This window comes from Pimephales promelas, chromosome 4 (assembly GCF_988280905.1).
Source record: "Pimephales promelas chromosome 4, fPimPro1.hap1.1, whole genome shotgun sequence".
In the NCBI taxonomy this organism is placed as follows: Eukaryota; Metazoa; Chordata; class Actinopteri; order Cypriniformes; family Leuciscidae; genus Pimephales; species Pimephales promelas.
The window spans coordinates 15,951,312-15,970,783 of NC_142772.1; the positions used below are offsets into that span (position 1 = coordinate 15,951,312).

A 19,472-nucleotide genomic window follows, 5' to 3' on the forward strand; every position below is an offset into this window, starting at 1 on the left:
AAATGTCATACCATGGCAGTGCAACCGCTATGAATGAGCATCTTAAAAGGAAACATCCTGTGACTCTGCAAACTCAAAATGACGAGCCAGCTGGGTAAGTAGGCTTTATTCCAGTGAGTTGTTGCAGTTATACCTTCTTTTTTTAGCTATTACAGCTTTATGCTAGGTAATAATGTTAATTGCTAACAATGCAGATGTAATTTATTGCCCCATTCGGCGACAATAAAATGGACTTTTACTTATAACTTCAACTTAAATCTGTCAACGAAGCTTTCAGTCAGTGCATTTAAATTGTTAGTTTTAAAAGTTATGTATGTACGTGTAGACTAAAGACTTGCACTCCCGCGCGAACCAACTCGACAGAATGAGCTTTTTGGACTTTTTGTTCAGTGCTGAATTCTGCGTACTGGCAAATCGGCATTATGAAAGATTCATTGTGCAGTCAGTTTCATTGCTAATAACAGATGTCAGCTTTATAAGAATTATTAAGGGGGGATTCCGAAATCATTAAAAATAAACGATAACGTTATATTTACATATTAACAGTAGCTTAGGCTGTAATCTAGTGTATGTGAACCTTTTTGCAAAAAAACAAGTGCATTTCGAACAAGTTAATTGAGTAAATCATACTCCCACTATAGTAATTAATTACACACTATAATAAATGCATTTCCTGTGATTGTATACATCGTACATTTTATGAAATGGTACCATTAGTTAAAAATAAAGTTTAAGATATTTGCATATTTCATTACCCTTTCTGAAATACTTTTTTTGTCATTCATCATTTCATGTTAAAATAAAATACAGATGCACTACCTACTCATTCATAGATTTCATGTTTAAAAATGTTTATGATATTGTTGTGCTTGTTTTATTACTCAGGAAGAGACAAAGCTGTGTGCAAGATTTCTTCCATAAAAAGGACGTCACTGTTTGCACGCCCCACATGGCTTCTGGACTTACCGACAGCATTCTGAACATGATTGTAAAGGATATGAGACCTCTTTCTATTGTAGAGGGTCAGGGCTTTCGTGAGATGATCAACGTGTTCTACCCTGGATACACACTTCCCTCCAGATTCCACTTCACCAAGTTGATGGAGAAAAAATATGAGGAGAATTTTGAGAAAGTGAAAGCTTCACTCAAAAAAGTAAAAACCAAAATCACTCTAACCACAGATGCATGGACCAGTATTGCCACCGATGCATACTTGGGTGTCACCTGCCACTTCCTTAATAAAGACTGGGAGCTTACTTCATTCAACTTGACCACAATGCCACTTGAAGATCGGCATACAGCTGAAAACATTGCTACCTGGATGGAAAAAGCAGCCGAGAAGTTTGAGAGATCCTTGACCAATGTAATGGCGGTTGTACATGATAATGCTGCAAATGTTGTTGCTGCTCTACGAATTTTGGAAGAAAAGCATGGGATTGCTTCTCTCAGGTGTGCTGGTCATACATTACAGTTGGTTGTCAACCATGCTCTAAAGGATGTCCAGATCAGCAGGGCACTGAGGGCTGCGAAGAGCCTTGTGGAACATTTAAAAAAAAAGTGAGCTGGCCAGCACAAGGCTGAAGGCAAAGCAGCAACAAATGGGTACCCCTGAACATACGCTAATTCAAGATGTACCCGTAAGATGGAACAGCACTTTGCACATGATCAGCCGTCTGCTTGAACAGAGGTGGCCTATGACAGCAACGCTTTCAGATCCTGATGTCACGCCACAAGGGAAGCGCTTCCTGGATTTAAAAAATGATCAATGGAGCCTACTTGAGGAAGTGGAAAAAGTCCTGAAGCTTTTTGAGTGTGCTACTGTCTTCCTGAGTGGAGAGTCCTATGTGACTGTTTCTACTCTACCTCCGCTGGTGAAGGGCTTACAGAAGTCCATTCAGAGCACATTATTTGAGAACGCAGCTGTCAAGGCTTTCCAAGCTGTTGCTGCACAGGAGATGACATCAAGATGGGAGTGGGAAACTAAATTCAGAGATGATGGACAAAATGTATGCATTATTGCAGCAGCCCTTGACCCCAGATTCCGCAAACTAAAATTCCTGCAAGCAGAGGACATTTTAAAAGTTCACCACAAAGTTCAAGGTCTTGCACTGGAAGAGAAAAGAAGAGAAAGGGAGCAAACAGGTTATCATCAAGGAGGGGAACAGGATGACTCAGCCAGTAGAGATACAACACTTTCAGAGAGAAAGCCAGTGTCTCTGCTGGACACTTTGCTCGTGTCGGATTCAGACGTGCACAGTGAAGACGACACTGGTCACATCCAAGATCAGGATTCTCACAGTGAAGCAGCAAGGAATGAGATACTCATGTACTTTGGTGAGCAGGCTATCCCAAAGAATGAAAATCCATTTAAATGGTGGAAAGAAAATGAAGCAAGATTTCCCACCTTGGCCATGCTGGCAAAGTCTTATTTGTCTATACCAGCAACTTCAACCCCATCTGAATGCCTTTTCTCGGTTGCCGGCTTAATGCCTTAACTTAATGCCTTCATATTAATGTATTTTATTGCACTATGTTTGGCAGAATTTATGTGAAATTGTTACATGATGCACTAAAGTGTTGTTTGCAATATAATTCTGGCACTTTATTTTTTATACTAGGAAATTTCAATGTATTTTTCAGAAAATGAATTAATAAAAGTTTGAAATACTAATGGTAGAAGTTGTACTTATTATTTATTGGAAATTTTGCCAATCCAAATCAGGTAATCCAAAAAATGTGCATGAGATTAATCGAAATTATACTGTTAGATTAGTCGACTAATCGCAAAAATAATCGATAGATTAATCGACAACAAAAATAATCGTTAGATGCAGCCCTAGACCAGTACCACCACCCCTTCCGGTCAGACGGGGAGTGTGTGAGAAAGTGAAGTTGGTGTGACAGTATCCTCTGGTCTGATCCAGGTCTCAGTCAGGACCTGAATGACTTGAAAAAGACTAAATGAAATGAGCTTTGTTAACAGCGGACTGGCAGTTCCAGAGACCAATAGGAAAAGAGAATAAAGTATTAGAAGCCACCGGAAGGGTACGGAGATTGTTAGGATTGTACCGCCTCCGACGTGTGACATTTGATTTATGTATGTTAGTAAATTAGAGATTTGAAAACATAGTGTAAAGGAGCTCACAAACAGAAAGATGTGACAAGTCTTTACACTCTTTGGTCTTTACATGATGAGGGCTTCACCAGTGGTGGAACGTAACAAAGTACAAATACTTTGTTACTTTACTTAAGTACATTTTTCACATATCTTTACTTTACATAAGTAGAATAAATAGTGCATACTTTTTACTTTTACTTCGTTACATTTTGCAGCAATTATTATACTTTCTACTCCACTACATTTCTACAACTAAGGTTACATTTTCATTACATTTTCTGATCAGTTTTTCCCCTGCCAAAACGTAGTCTGACCGTCCGTTCGTTGCACGTTTGTCTCACAAGTGACGTTTGGTTGCCATAGATACATCAACTAAATGCGTCTCGGACGCAGTGTGTTTATCCTGCAATTTATACGCTAAAATTTGTTTTTACGTGCATAGGAAACAGACTGTGTGTAATATATGTTTGGTTAGGATTATACAAGCCAAGAGGTTCAGAATTACACCATAAATTAATCGTGTCTACTGCCAAACATAGTTATTATAAGCATGGTTTATATTGCCTAATTGCAAGCTTGTTTCAGAAATGGTGACAACAATTTTTTTCCATCATTATTGAACATCATTATAGGAGTATTAGGTTGAATGAGTTAGAATTAAATGTTTTATTAATGATTAGAAAATAGTCATTAAGAGAATCAATTGTTATGCAAGTACTTTTACTTTTAATAATTAAAGTACATTTAAAATAAGGTACTTTTTACTTAAGTATGGTTGTCATTGTGTTACTTCTACTTTTATTAAAGTAAATATTTATCTGGTTATTTGTACTTTTACTTAAGTACTGAGATTCAGTACTTCCTCCACCACTGGGCTTCACACAAGGGCAGCCGCAACCGCTGCCGCGGTGCACTAACCAGTTATATACACGCCTAATATCCAATTTATACAATTAATACAGCGGTCCACGCCCAACTATTCAGCCAGCGAAACTGTCAGGGCGCAAACAAACACACACACGTTTTTACCATGGTAAACACAGTAACGAAGAGCCGCGCTAAAATCAAATGAGAAAGTAAAACACTCACAGACTGATGTTCTCTCCTGTTGTTCTAATGCTTCTTCTAACAACTATTAGCAAATGCCTAGAATAAGTACTTTAACCCTTATGTGCTGTTGTGGCTTTTTTCAGCCACTAAGGGGTATTTTTTATTAATTTGGCCATAACTTTTTCCTTGTTTCAGCAAATGGAATGATTTTTGGTGACAAATCTTATTTTGACACATATTTTGGGAAAATGCTTTGAAATTTTTCAAAAACTCAACAGTACACTCTGGGCAAATTCACTACCCTTTCGTTATGTTCGTGGCTGAAAAAAGCCACTACTTTAAACTGCTGTAAAAATGTATCAGATAAATATTTTTTTCAAATTCTTTTGCATAAATCTATTAACCAACCTCAGTCCTGATCAAAACTACTAAATGTTTAAAAAAAAATCAGGATTTTAACTCTTTAATTGCCAAATTCATAAATGATGTCACTGATTTGGGAAAAAAAACACACAAAATGACTTATTTTCAATATAAAAAATGATTGTGGACTGGATTTTTTTTTACCTTTTATCACAGTCTTGGACATGTCAAAGATTAGAAACAACATTGGTTTTGATGCATTGTTAGTTTTTGTGTAGCATCAGATTTTAACTTTTTCTCCCTCATTTACTGTTCGTGGCTGTTTTTGCCCCATTGACTTCCATTATAACCACATTTTTTGATTGCAAAGCCATGACACCATAAAATCATGCATTTTTTATTGTTGATGGTTTTCCCTGTTGGGAAGAGGTACAATTTGTAATTTTTACTGTTGATAACCAGGTGGAACCATTAACCCTTTAGACAGGCCTGTGCAGAAAAAAGCTTAGTTTCTGGCTTTTACATGGAGTTATATGGAGTATAATAGCATATTACAGTGTGTGTGTGCGCGTGAGTGTGTGCGTGAGTGTGTGAGAGAGTGTGAGAACTCACCTTGATGCGTCTGAGCAAATAAAAATATACACTTCAGCTCTCAAAACTACATGGAGTAAACTAAAACAAAGTAAGTGTATTTATGCATCTGCTGCCTTTTGATGGTGAGAAATGCAGACTAAACAAAAACAAAGCAAGTGGATATAAACACTTGTCATTTGATGGTGAGAAGAGCAGCAAGCAACATGAGAGAGGGCTTGACTTGTAGTGAAGTTTTAGCGATGATTATGCAGTCTGACCCCTCCAGCGAGCTGCAGGAGGTATTGTCTTCTCACTCTGACCGCAGACTCAGGACAGTCAGATCCTGGTTTGGATGTGGCACCCTCATCATCATCTCAAGCTTCCACTGAAGGCGAGGAGGATTCAGAGGATCCTGGATCTGGGTGGACTGGGAGAATCTTGAGAGTGACATGGTGGTTCTGAAAATCGCACGACCACTGCGATCATCCCACAGGCAACGTGTGGACTCCCCTCTGGATCTGTAGATGCTGGCCAAAATCAGTAGCCCCATATAGGCACAGAGATCTGTGGAGTCCACCCCAGTCCAGTTTATCATTGTGCGGTGCCCATGGAGGTTGGTCATGCTGACAATCAGGTCAGTCATCTCCTCCGTAAAAAACAGATTGAACACAGAATCCATGTTCTGGACCCTTGCGATAGCATAGCGTGTCGGCCCTCGACTCACGCCTCTTGCAGACTGAAGAAAGGGAGTTGTCTCCGCATTGGTGGAAAACCATACTTCACCATTTCTCCCAATCTACCCAGATCCAGGATCCACAGAATCCTCCTGCTTTCAGTGGAAGCTAGAGCTCACTGAAGACGAGGAGGATTCAGAGGATCCTGGATCTGTGGACTCCACAGATCTCTGTGCCTACATGGGGCTACTGATTTTGGCCAGCGTCTACAGATCCAGAGGGGAGTCCACACGTTGCCTGTGGGATGATCGCAGTGGTCGTGCGATTTTCAAAACCACCATGTCCCTCTCAAGATTCTCCCAGTCCATCCAGATCCAGGATCCTCTGAATCCTCCTCGTCTTCAGTGGAAGCATGAGATGATGATGAGGGTGCCACATCCACACCAGGATCTGACTGTCCTGAGTCTGCGGTCAGAGTGAGAAGACAATACCTCCTGCAGCTCGCTGGAGGGGTCAGACTGCATAATCATCGCTAAAACTTCACTACAAGTCAAGCCCTCTCTCATGTTGCTTGCTGCTCTTCTCACCATCAAATGACAAGCGTTTATATCCACTTGCTTTCTTTTTGTTTAGTCTGCATTTCTCACCATCAAAAGGCAGCAGATGCATAAATACACTTACTTTGTTTTTGTTTACTCCATGTAGTTTTGAGAGCTGAAGTGTATATTTTTATTTTCTCAGACGCATCAAGGTGAGTTCTCACACTCTCTCACACACTCACGCACACACACACACACACACACACACACACACACACACACACACATATACACACTGTAATATGCTATTATACTCCATATAACTCCATGTAAAAGCCAGAAACTAAGCTTTTTTCTGCACAGGCCTGTCTAAAGGGTTAAATGGTTCCACCTGGTTATCAACAGTAAAAATTACAAATTTTACCTCTTCCCAAGAGGGAAAACCATCAACAATGAAAAATGCATGATTTTATGGTGTCATGGCTTTGCAATCAAAAAATGTGGTTATAATGGAAGTCAATGGGGCAAAAACAGCCACGAACAGTAAATGAGGGAGAAAAAGTTAAAATCTGATGCTACACAAAAACTAACAATGCATCGCATCAAAACCAATGTTGTTTCTAATCTTTGACATGTCCAAGACTGTGATAAAAGGTAAAAAAAAAAAAATCCAGTCCACAATCATATTTTATTTTGAAAATAAGTCATTTTGTCCCCCCCCCCCCCCCCCCCCCCCCCCCCCCCCCATAATCAGTCAGTGACATCATTTATGAATTTGGCAATTAAAGAGTTAAAATCCTGAGTTTTTTTTTTTTTTTTTTAAATTAGTAGTTTTGATCAGGACTGAGGTCGGTTAATAGATTTATGCAAAAAAAAAGTGAAAAAAATATTTATCTGATACATTTTTACAGCAGTTTAAAGTAGTGGCTTTTTTCAGCCACGAACATAACGAAAGGGTAGTGAATTTGAACAATGCACAAGGGTTAACTGGCTTTGGCCACACCCAACTATTCAGCCAGCGAAACTCAGTCAGTTTCGCTGGCTGAATAGTCTGTATGGTGGCCTGTATACAGTTTGTATTCGCTGGCTGATAAAGTCTGTATGGTGGCCTGTATACAGTAGCCAGCTCAAATCTCAAACGTGATTTATCATTTACTCTAGATATTGTTACATTAAGCACCAACACTTCAAAAGAATTATATTTGAAACTACACTTCTCAGTAACACTGAAGATATTACTATAAATTACAGCAACATCTCCCCCTTTCCTTGACATGGCTCGTGTTTATAACAATAATCTTGGGGGGTGGACTCATTTAAAGAAATAAAATCAACTGTTTTTTTGCCAGTTTTCTATCAAACAAAGCACAGGTTATGATCTGTTATCATATCATTAACAATGAGTACTAAATACTACTAAATATTTCATCACTCCGGCGAACGAGAAGGAGGCCAGAGCACATTACAGTGTCTGACATTGTACTTGCGAGTTCACACTTAAATGTTAATTTTAGTGATCTCCGACTGGTGAAGTCGAACATCATTAGTGGCGACGTGAATAATAATAATAATCTTAATAAGCCAACACTTTTAAATTTGCTTTGATGTCAGGTGCTCTGGCTTCTGACTATGGTGGTGTCTCTATTTTCACGCTCCGTGTTACAGAATCGCCAATAACTAGGGCACTTTCAACAGGATTCTCAGTAGGTGCGTCACTGAGTTGGGAGAACGTGTTTGATGTTCTAATCGCAACGGAAGAGCGATGATTTGTCCCATGACTATGCCTTCTGGTGCCCTATTGCAAGGGCTCTACAGCCATAACCGAAGAATGTACAGAGTAAAATATTTTATCCCTCTATTTAGACTCTTTCATTATTTTAATGGATCCTTGCTGAATTAAAGTATCAGTTTCTTTAAAAAAGACCCCAAACATTTGATTGGTTGTGTAAACATAATAATTGTACTAATTATAATAAACAGAATTATTATAAAAACTACATTTTATTTGATGGGGCCAGTTAGGGACTTTGATACATGGAAGGAGGACGCCGGCCCATAAAAAGGTTGAGCACCACTGTTATACAAGGTCAAGAAATTTCAAATGCACACACCATTAGGGAGCTGATTCTTGTCTCTATAGATAGAATATAGCAAGTTGCATTTGCTGACAACCAACAATGGCACTTCAGTGTATTATATAATGTTGTAAACACTGTTGGCTGCAGAAGCATTAAATATGCTTTATGCTGATGTTGTCATATTTTTTGTCTATTTTAATGAATACCGAAAGGGTGTAAGCATCACCAGGCCTAAAACAAATGAGACCAGAATTTTGATGGTCTGTGTACGAACTCTGCCACGTGTTTCCCTTGCCCGAACGACCCGCGTTGTGTTAGTATTCGTTTCGTCATGTTTAATGTTTGTTAATACATGTATCATTGTAACATAGTGCTTAAGTAGTTATGCCTTATTAAATTCATTATACTGTACTCATTTTTGACTGAATCATTGTCTATTGCCCATGATACTAGTCCCTAAAATGTCGATTAAAGCTACAGAATTTAAAGATGCCTTAAAAGGGTACTTGTTTATAGAGCAGAAAACTAATTCTTGTGGCCACAGAATTTGTTTTCACTAACTCTATAAATTAATTGAGCTACTTAATTTTACCTGTCTTGTAAAACGTGGTCCGTTTAATTAATTACAATTAATTTGTGGTTAATTGCAAAGATGCACATGCATGCATGCGGGTAAAATTGACAGCTTCCCTCAATGGGAGATTTATTAACATGTAAGACTGGGCTGATCCAAATCTGTATGAATAATTATTAATTACCAATTATTAATTATGATATGCAAATTCCTCCTTGATCAGACCCAAACAGTGTCTTTACAGTCTGTCAGAATCTTCCTCTGGAAGCCAAGACAAAGTGTATTGTGAAAAAGACAGGAGTAATGTTCAGTGTTAACAATAGAGGCACTTAGCATGTGAAATTAAGCAGTGTGCTGTATCATCCTGTAAGTATTACGTTTTGTCTGCGACTCCTGCTCTCTCCCACTGCGACGGCTCTGGCCTTTGCACTGCTTTCACTCCTGTGGCTCCATGTTTATAATTATCTTCCCTGTGACTCACCGCAATGAGGTTGTCAGTCTTTGACAAAGCGATGCCTTTTTTCTTCATAGGGCAGAGGAGCAGCTTCACTGCAGGGGATTTATCAGTGTTTGCCTGATAATCGAGTGCATGGTCTGATAATAAAGTATGTGGTCTGATGAGTTTTCCCCTACACTAAGATTTATTCATCAAGATAATACCTTCATAAGTTATATTCAGTACCGAGAATTCAGCTAACACACATGGATAGCAATAGACCTTATTCAGAGCAGCGCCATGACAGGTATGAAAGTGAGGCTGTGAGGGATAGACTTACCGTGTTTCCAATGGCATCGACTGTAAAAAGCTGAATAAAGCGGCTAGATTACTTACAATTTTCCACAGCTTACATTGTCGGGAGTTTTTTGTCATCTGACATTTCTTGGAAAGATATTTTTCCATTGTTTCATGAGCAGAACAATCCGAAAACACATTAAATAATAGTACAGCCCATTGAAGAGATGCAAGTCTATCCCTCACAGCCTCGCTTTCATTCTCATTAAAAATCAAAGATGGCGCTGCCGTGAATAAGGCGTATAAAGGAGCTTATAGAATGTTAAGTCATGATTATAGAGGACCAGTTTGTAGAAATGCACCTGATTTAAAAATTCCATTAAATTTTATTGCTTTCTTTAAAATATATATATATATTAAAGAGGCTGTTGAGTTTTGAGAAAATTGTGGCAGGGAATTCATTTCGGGAAGACAAAAGTAAAGAGAAATAAGGAGCACAAAACTTGCACTGCTGTATTTTATCATATAGTGGGGGAAATAATTATTTGATCCCCTGCTGATTTTTTTTAAGTTCGCCCACTTACAAAGAAATGAAGGGTCTATACTTTTTATCGTAGGTTTATTTTAACTGATAGAGGCCGAATATCAACCATAAAATCCAGGAAAACACATTATATAAAGGTTATAAATTGATTAGCATTTGATCGAATGAAATAAGTATTTGATCTCTTACCAACCAGCAAGAATTCTGCCTCCCACAGATTGGTTATGTGCCCATGTGGAACTCAGATTAGTCCTGTCACTTTAAGAAAGTACTCCTAATGTCAGTGGACATTAGACATCTTCCATTCCAGCCTCTCCACCACCATGGGCAAGAGCAAAGAGCTATCAAACGTCAGGGACCAGATTGTAGACCTGCACATGGTTGGAATGGGCTACAAGATCATCAGCAAGAAGCACGGCGAGGAGGAGACTTTTGTTGGTGTGATTATTCAGAAATAAAATAAATACGAAATGAAAAATCAATCGCCCTCGGTTTAAGGATGATCATGAGAAAGGTGAGGGATCAACCCAGAACTACACGGGAGGAGCTTGTCTGTTATCTCAAGGCAGTTGGGACCACAGTCACCAAGCAAACTATTGGTAACACGCTACGCCACAATGGATTGAAATCCTGCAGCACCCGCAAGGTCCCCCTGCTCAATAAGGCACAAATAGAAGCCCGTCTGAAGTTTGCCAATAAACATCTAATGGTTCAGAGAAGGCTTGGGAGAAAGTGCTGTGGTCAGATGAGACCAAAATTGAGCTCTTTGGCATCAACTCAAGTCACCCTGTTTGGAGGGAGAGAAATGCTAACTATGACCCATAGAACACCATCCCTATAGTCAAGCAAGGAGGTGGAACATTATGCTCTGGGGCTGTTTCTCTGCTGAGGGACTTGACTTCACTGTATTGAAGGGCTGATGGACGGGTCATGTACCGTAAAATCTTGGACGAGAACCTCCTTCCCTCAGCCAGAACACTGATGAGTGTATGACCACACAAATGAGCATAACAGCACACACACACAAAAAAAAACTCACAGAGAAACATAGTGAGGTATTTATAATATACACTCACCTAAAGGATTATAAGATAGACCTGTTCAATTTCTCATTTATGCAATTATCTAATCAACCAATCACATGGAAGTTGCTTCAATGCTTTTAGGGGTGTGGTCCTGGTCAAGACAATCTCCTGAACTCCAAACTGAATGTCAGAATGGGATATAGGGCTGGGCGATATGGCTGAAAACTTGATATCACGATATCAGTGTTTCATATCGGTCGATATCGATAATTGTTGATTTTTTTTTTTATGAGCCATTTAAAATAAGGACCAGGAGTCAAATATATTACTTTTAAACATTTTTATTTTAAACTTAACCTTCCTCTGATTATAATCCCAAGACAGAAATGTCAACACAACCATGGAAAACTCAAGTAATTAAAATGTAAACATAAGTCTAAAATCACAATCAGACCTGCAAACTCCTCAGAGTAAAAAAGGTGACAGTGGCATGGTGCGGTGGGACAGGATTAATTTTCTGCATTTCCAATCAATATATTCGTTTTCCTTAATTTAAGTAACCATAACTTTATTCTCATCGGAATTATAAATAATTAATTTCCGTATTAAATAATTTAGGGGTTGGATAAATATGTTTTGCTTTTAAAACGGTGTGTGTGTGTGTGTGTGTGTGTGTGTGTGTGTGTGTGTGTGTGTGTGTGTGTGTGTGTGTGTGTGTGTGTGTGTGTGTGTGTGTGACAGTTGTAGGTTACAGTTTGACAAGAAATACAGTGTGACAAAAGCACAATGCTGTATTTTATTGCGAGTATAGGCCTACACAAATATAAGTAAACACTTTGCAGACTGAATGATGTCCTGTATTAACAAAATGACAGAGTTTTTATGTCTGATGCAGATGAAGGGCACTCATTTTCTGCTTTTCAATCGCCGGTTACTGAAGAGAAATCCAGCAGCACAAGACAATGATATGGCGCAACCAAACTGACACGTTAACTTACATGATTGCCTGTTAGCATGTCACTCCCTACGTCGCTAGGTTACCAGAGAGTGAGTGCCTTTGTTAATGCAACCAAACTTGCTTTGCAACCTGTGGTTTCTTCCGACGAAAAAAAAAAAATATTGGGCGTTTTTTCAAACACATTTTTTATTGATATCGATCACGTGTCTATCGCGATACACATCGTTATCGTGTTATCGCCCAGCCCTAAAGGGAAAGAAAGGTGATTTTAAGCAATTTTGAGCGTGGCGGGGTTGTTGGTGCCAGACGGGCCGGTCTGAGTATTTCACAATCTGCTCAGTTACTGGGATTTTCATGCACAACCATTTCTAGGGTTTACAAAGAATGGTGCGAAAAGGGAAAAACATCCAGTATGCGGCAGTCCTCTGGGCAAAAATGCCTTGCTGATGCTAGAGGTCAGAGGAGAATAGGCCGACTGATTCAAGCTGATAGAAGAGCAACTTTGACTTAAATAACCTCTCGATACAACTGAGGTATGCAGCAAAGTATTTGTGAAGCCACAACACGCACAACCTTGAGGCGGATGGGCTACAACAGCAGAAGACCCCACCGGGACCCCACCAGAAGATCTCCACTACAAATAGGAAAAAGAGGCTACACTTTGCAAGAGCTCACCAAAATTGGACAGTTGAAGACTGGAAAAATGTTGCCTTGTCTGATGAGTCTCGATTTCTGTTCAGATGGTAGAGAGTCAGAATTTGGCATAAACAGAATGAGAACATGGATCCATCATGCCTTGTTACCACTATGCAGGCTGCTGGTGGTGTAATGGTGTGGGGGATATTTTCTTGGCACAATTTTAGGGCCCTTAGTGCCAATTGGGCATCGTTTAAATGCCACGGTCTACTTGAGTGTAGCGAGTGCTACATGATACTCACTCAGGCAGGAAACGCAGGTGAGGCGGTCCCCATCGCTGAGTGTGGTTCTTTAAAAAGACGCAGCTCTTTTAGCAGAGTGTAAAAGGATATAAACGCCGGATAGCCTAGCAGGAAGCGGCGACTAAAGGCGGCGAGGTGAGGCCAACGGCTTCAGAAGATGGCTCGTCCTGCAGAGGGTTTTTTTTTATTGGCGCGGCTTCTTCACTCAGGATCCAGTGATGCAACTCAGGATCCAGTGATGCAACTGTTCGCTTTGCTGAAGAGATGAAAAATCAGTAATATCAGCCTATCGAGCTATGTTTACAGGGCTAGGCCACGCCCGCTTTGGCGGAGCGTGACACAATGGGTGTGAATCGCCCCATTGGACCGTCACCAAAGGGCCGCTCTCGATAGGCTGCTGCAGTTGCCACAGGACAGCCAGTTGGCACGCTTAGCTGCTTGCCTATGTCTGCATGATGCCGCAATGCATTTTGCAATAATTCAAAATTTAGGATAATTTTTGGACTTCAATATCTCGAGGAAAAGATGTTTTCCCCTAGCGGAACATATTACGCAGTACGAGAGAACCTCTCGTAAGAGAACAACATGCCTAAAAATCTTCAAAATGTTTCATGCAAACTGTTTTACTTTTGTTAAAGTCAATTGAAAGGAATTTTTTATTAAAAGCATTTTATCATCTCAGGACTAAATTATATCCTCAAAACATTTTACGAACATTGATTTGATAATGTTCCTCCTCTGTTATTATGGAACATTGTGCCAATGTTTTTTTTTTGAGAATATTGTATAATCTGTTATCTCAACAATATGTTCAAAATGGTACATTTAAAATGTTCTTGCTTTGTTAACACGCCACATTACAAGAACATTTTATAACAAAACATTCCGTCATCTCAGGCCTCAATGATATCCTCATAACATTTTACATCGGTAATTTAATAATGTTCCTCTTCTGTTATTATGGAACATTGTGCTAATGTTTTATTGAGAACATTGTATAATCTGTTATCTCAACAACATTCCCAAAACATCCGTAAAATGTTACAGTTAAAACGTAATATCTTAGTTTACATTTAACCTTATAGCAACATTATTTTAAATTAGAAAACATCCTTAAAACATTCTTTAAACATTACTGTAACGAGACTCTAGACGGAGTGGAATCCATTTGCAGCTTTATACAGCAAAGTAGGGTTTTCAGAGAGCAGGCACAGAGAATAGTCAGATAACAGGCAGTAGATCAGGGCAGGCAGCAAACAGGCAGAGGTGATATCACAATCCAAAGTCGGTACACAGAACAGGCAGACCATGGATAAACGCTCAGTCATTACAGGCCGTGGCAATGCAATACTTCGCACTGAGTCTGTGTTTGAGTGTGGCTTAAATAGGCAGTCTGAATGAGGTGCAGGTGTGTGTGTAATCAGTCCCAGCAATGGTGCATTATGGTAAACGGAGTTCTAGGGAGAGTTAGTATTCTGGAGACGGCTCCCTCTGCTGGTGAAGAGGAGGCGGTGCGGGAGCCTGCTCCGTAACAATTACATTCAAATGTTTTCTTTAAAACATTAACCAAACTTGTAGGGAATGTTAGCCAAAGTTCTGAGAACGTTCCCTGGTAGCTGGGAGCTGCTCATGTGGATGAACATCAGCACTTTGAAACACAAATGAAACAAATGTTTTATTTAATGAAATCAAAACCTTTGTGATTTGATAAACGCACAAGTCATATCGCATTTTTGGATTTATTTTGTTTAATCATGCAGCCCCATCATGTAGGTGTTGTTGGACTGGATTGTAGAGCTGTATGATTGTATGACAAACAAGAAATATGTAGCTATTTTTTTTTTAATATGTCCCCATATTCCAGGATTGTAGTGATCCCATATTCACTGCTAAACAAATCATACACATTTCATGACCTTGCCGGTCATCAGATCTACACACCATTAAATCTCTCTGGAACGTTCAACATCCAACGTTGAGTGCAGAATGCAAATGAGATTTCCAACTACTTCATACCTCAAACAACTGGAGCCTTTTCCTCTATAAAAATAAAGATGTATCCCAATACATGCAATGTCAGCGTTTTAAGAAGGAATTGAAGCTGTTCTGCATGTCCTACTTGTTAGATTTTGTTAGTTCTTATTACACTTTTTTGAGAATTTTTTTTTACTTACTTTAATGACCGAGGCTGGGCTGGGTTTCCCGAAAACCTTCTTAGCGCTACGTCGTTCTTAAGTTACCTTAAGCTGTACCTTATAGTTAATACGCGTTTCCCGAAACGTTCTTAGTTAAATATAGCCTACCTTCTTTTAGTCATATGTTCGGAAGGTTGGTCTGGACCACTCTTAACTTTACTTCATCACTGTTGCAGGTCTATACGAATATAATTCTGAAGTTTTAATACACTCAGACAGTGTTCAATAATGCTAATTCAAGTGTTTTCATGCAAATAATAAGATTGTCATTACACTGATTTTTTTATTATATTATCCAAAGGTACATCAGCTGGCAAAGGTACATTTAAAGGCTTAATAGTCTATTTAAAGGGAAAGCGAATAGTTGTTCCAAAAGACGGCGCCGTCTGCGGAGCACTTTCAAAGGCCAGTGAAAGCATAATGTCAGTTAAGTCCTATTCGGACGCTAATTGTTTCTCATGGGCTTGTATGGTATTTTAAACATTTACAGGGGTACTGTAAGTCAGTGATTTTATTGCCATCCTAATACATAATGTGAGTGTTTTTTCTCACCCTACCCGTGTAAAAATCCCTGACCAAATTACCTGTTTTTTGACAAGCAGGTCGGGCCGAGAACCGTAGTAAGATGTAGGCTACACTTTTATTACTGAAATGCTGATAAGTATTTACAAGAACAATATTTCATTGCAGCTCCACCTCAGCGAACAAAAATGGTAAAGACAAGAAAGCACGTAAAAAATTGAAATGGTTATTGTTGCAGCAGTATATACACTTTGGATTATTTTTTATAATATGCCATGAGTCTTAATAAATGCAATTTCAACTAATTTTGAAGTGCTTCTTTTATAAATAACACCACTTAGCACCTGCACGAGTGAATAATTGATTCTTGAGCCATCGATATCAACCAATTCAGCACCATCGCCATGGACAGCACCTGGTAATGTCGCACGTAAGAAGCGACGTTACCAGGTGTTGCAAGAAGCTGCAAATCTTAAGCAGCTTCCTAAGGTATGGTTCGGGGAGCACGCCTAGAAATGGTAAACCTTTATTTAAGTTATACCATAAGAGTCTTCGTAGCGCACTAAGAGACAACGTCACACAGTTGCTTCAGGGACTACAGATGAAAAATAGCCTGTATTGCTAAATCTGCCACATTTACATGATGGACTTGAGTTCTCATGTTAATGTGCATTGTCCCTTTTAAAATAAATAAATTCAAATTCAAACGTTATCGGGAAACGCAGCCCAGATCTGTTGACAGACCCCGAAGGGAATCAGCAGTGCAATGATCCTTTTGAGAGCAGTTCTGCATTAAGTTTGCAGTAAATGGTTTATTGAAATGTCAAGCTTGACATTCTTATTCTAATTAGTTCTAATTCTTTTATTTGTTTATTTTATCATTATTTTTTTTATTATTTCATATTGAGAGACTACATGAAATATTTGTTCTCTAAAAATGTGTCACTATGCAGGACTATTACATGGAAGTATAGTCCACCCAAGTCATTCAAATACTTTGACTTTCTTTCTGTGGAACTTTAAACAATGTAATTACAATGAGTCTTAGAAGTAGGATCCATGTGCAGTTTGTTAATGTCATAAATAAGAAGACAAAAAGACAAAGAAGTTGTCTAATTCTGGCTCAGTTTCAATACACAGGAAATCCGCAAGTCTACAATTAAAAATCCAAGAGTAATCCAGAAATGGGTGAAGAATTTGGGTGAACCTGTGATAGTTACAGCACATAAAACATACACTTTTCCTTAAATGGACCTAGATAAAAGTAGAAAAGGTATGGCAATACATACATACATGCATACATACATACATGTAACTCACTCACCCCATAGAGACCTAACAGGGCTATCTGTCTGCCTGTATTGTTTGACACTGTAAAATCAAAGTAAGTATTTTTGGAAGACGAAATCCTCTAGAGATGCAGCTGTGATGGTGCATAATACTCAGCATAATACTCATCTCACATTTCAGTTTTGTGTCTCTCTCCGTTATCTCTCCAACAGGTATTAGGTGGATCAGGGCATCTGTACACGTGCTTCACGTCCTGTCACTACTGCCCATGCCCCGCCTTCACTTTCTCTGTGCTTAGGAGAAATGAGAGTCTGATGGTGAGGTCACTTCCTCTTTCTGCTCTCACACACAACTACACAGCTGCATTCACAGACCCCCAAGACCCTCATCCTTTTTCTGCTTGTAGGGCTGATATCAAACCATAATCATTAAGACAACAGGGAAATTGATGTTAAAAAAATAGTTGACAACTTATATTATTACCAATTAGTTGACTAGCGATTGTGTTTAAAAACCTTTTTGCACTTACATTATTTAACATGCGTTTGAAAAGATATGGATTTTTTTTAATAATTATTAATTTGTTTATCAAAGTTAACAATTTGGTCATCAAATAGATTTTTAGAATTTAGAAAAACTTTATTGTCTATCACACACTGGTAATATACATTTTTCTTAGGTTAAAAAGCTCTTATTCAATACAAATCAACAACACATACAATTCAACAATAAGCATAAACATGCAATTCATTATTAAAACGGACATCTAAAAAAATGTAAATGGAAACTACAATTATGCACATTTCTAAAACCCACACACATTTACTTGACCTTGTTTAAAGGGTTAGTTCACCCTAAAATGAAAATTCTGTCAGTATTTACTCACCCTCATGTTGTTCCAACCCTGTAAGACCTTCGTTCATCTTCGGAACACAAATTAAGATATTTAAGATATTAAGATCACTCCTGCATACTAGTCCATAGGCTTCTTGAGGGAATAATAGTCCAAGTGACTACAGGGGCTCAATCTTAAGTTTATCAAACGACGAGAACACTTTTGTGTGCAAAAACAACAACAAAAATAACGACTTTATTTCAACTATTCGTTTATTTCTCCCTCTGCGCGAGTCAGGTTACTAGTTTAATAGCGTAAGCTTCTGTTATTGTACGTCACACGCATCACACACATGACCAGCGTCAGCCAATAGTGAGCCTACGTGTGACGTAGCTTTACGCAATCACACTACGTTAACTGACTACAGGCCCATGGAGAAGGAAGTAAATAGTTGAAATAAAGTCGTTATTTTTGTTTTTGTGCACAAAAAGTATTCTCGTCGTTTGATAAAGTTAAAATTGAGCCACTGTAGTCACTTGGACTATTTTAACGATGTCTTTAATGACTTTTCGATGCAAGCAAGAGTCATTCCCTCAAGAAGCCTATGGACTAGTTATGCAGGAGCGATCTTAATATCTTAAATATCTTAATTTGTGTTCCGAAGATGAATGAAGGTCTTACGGGGTTGGAACAACATGAGGGTGAGTAAATACTGACAGAATTTTCATTTTTGGGTGAATTAACCCTTTAATATAGTCACTGCTTTGGGCACAAACAAATTCCTATTCCCTCTTCCTAGCTAAGGGAGTTCCGAACCGGCAACCTGATGGAAGTAGATGAAAAGAAGAGGGTGGGTGGAGTCTATAATAATAGAAGCTGCTTTCCTCTTTACTGCCTTATTATAAAGGTCTGAGAGGAGAAGCTGTGAGATCCCAATAATCTTAGATGCCTGCTTAATAATTCTTGATAATTGTAGCTTATTTTCAGCTGAAAGTAAGCTATACCAAGAAACAATGTGGAATGTCATGACTGATTCCATAAGTGAACCACACACTGTTGTCAAAATGTTCTGTCTAACATTAAATCCTTTCAACCATCTCAGAAGAAATACACAATGATGAGCCTTCTTGCAGACACAGTTCACATGTTGTGCAAAGGAAGTTCATATGTTGTGCAAAGGACAGTCGGCTGTCAATCACAGTACAAATATGTAAAGGATTCAACCTAAGCGTCTTCCTTTACTCTCTTCTTCAGCTCCCTGTTGCTGGTTTTCTCGGTAACACTTTACTTGAAGGGGTGTGCATAAGACTGACATGACACCTTCATAATCATGACATGACACATATCATGAATATGAAAGAGGTTTTTTATGCATGTTTATGACAACTGTCATTGTGTCATTCGCTCAATCATGACATTTTGAATGCAAATATGACATTGCTTGAGATGTCTTTGTTATGACA

General features: G+C 38.8%; 1 protein-coding gene across 2 annotated transcripts in view; it reads left to right on the top strand.

The window, feature by feature from the left end:
* Positions 1–19,472, top strand: part of zswim7 (zinc finger, SWIM-type containing 7) — a 114,769-nt gene that overhangs the window by 81,647 nt on the left and 13,650 nt on the right. For both annotated transcript variants that reach the window (XR_016168259.1, XM_039662214.2), the window contains exon 7: positions 17,387–17,491. Coding sequence is in view for 1 of the 2 variants with exons in the window: in XM_039662214.2 (XP_039518148.2) it covers positions 17,387–17,491 (105 nt within the window). In the remaining variant the exon portion in view is untranslated. The remainder of the gene's footprint in view (positions 1–17,386; positions 17,492–19,472) is intronic.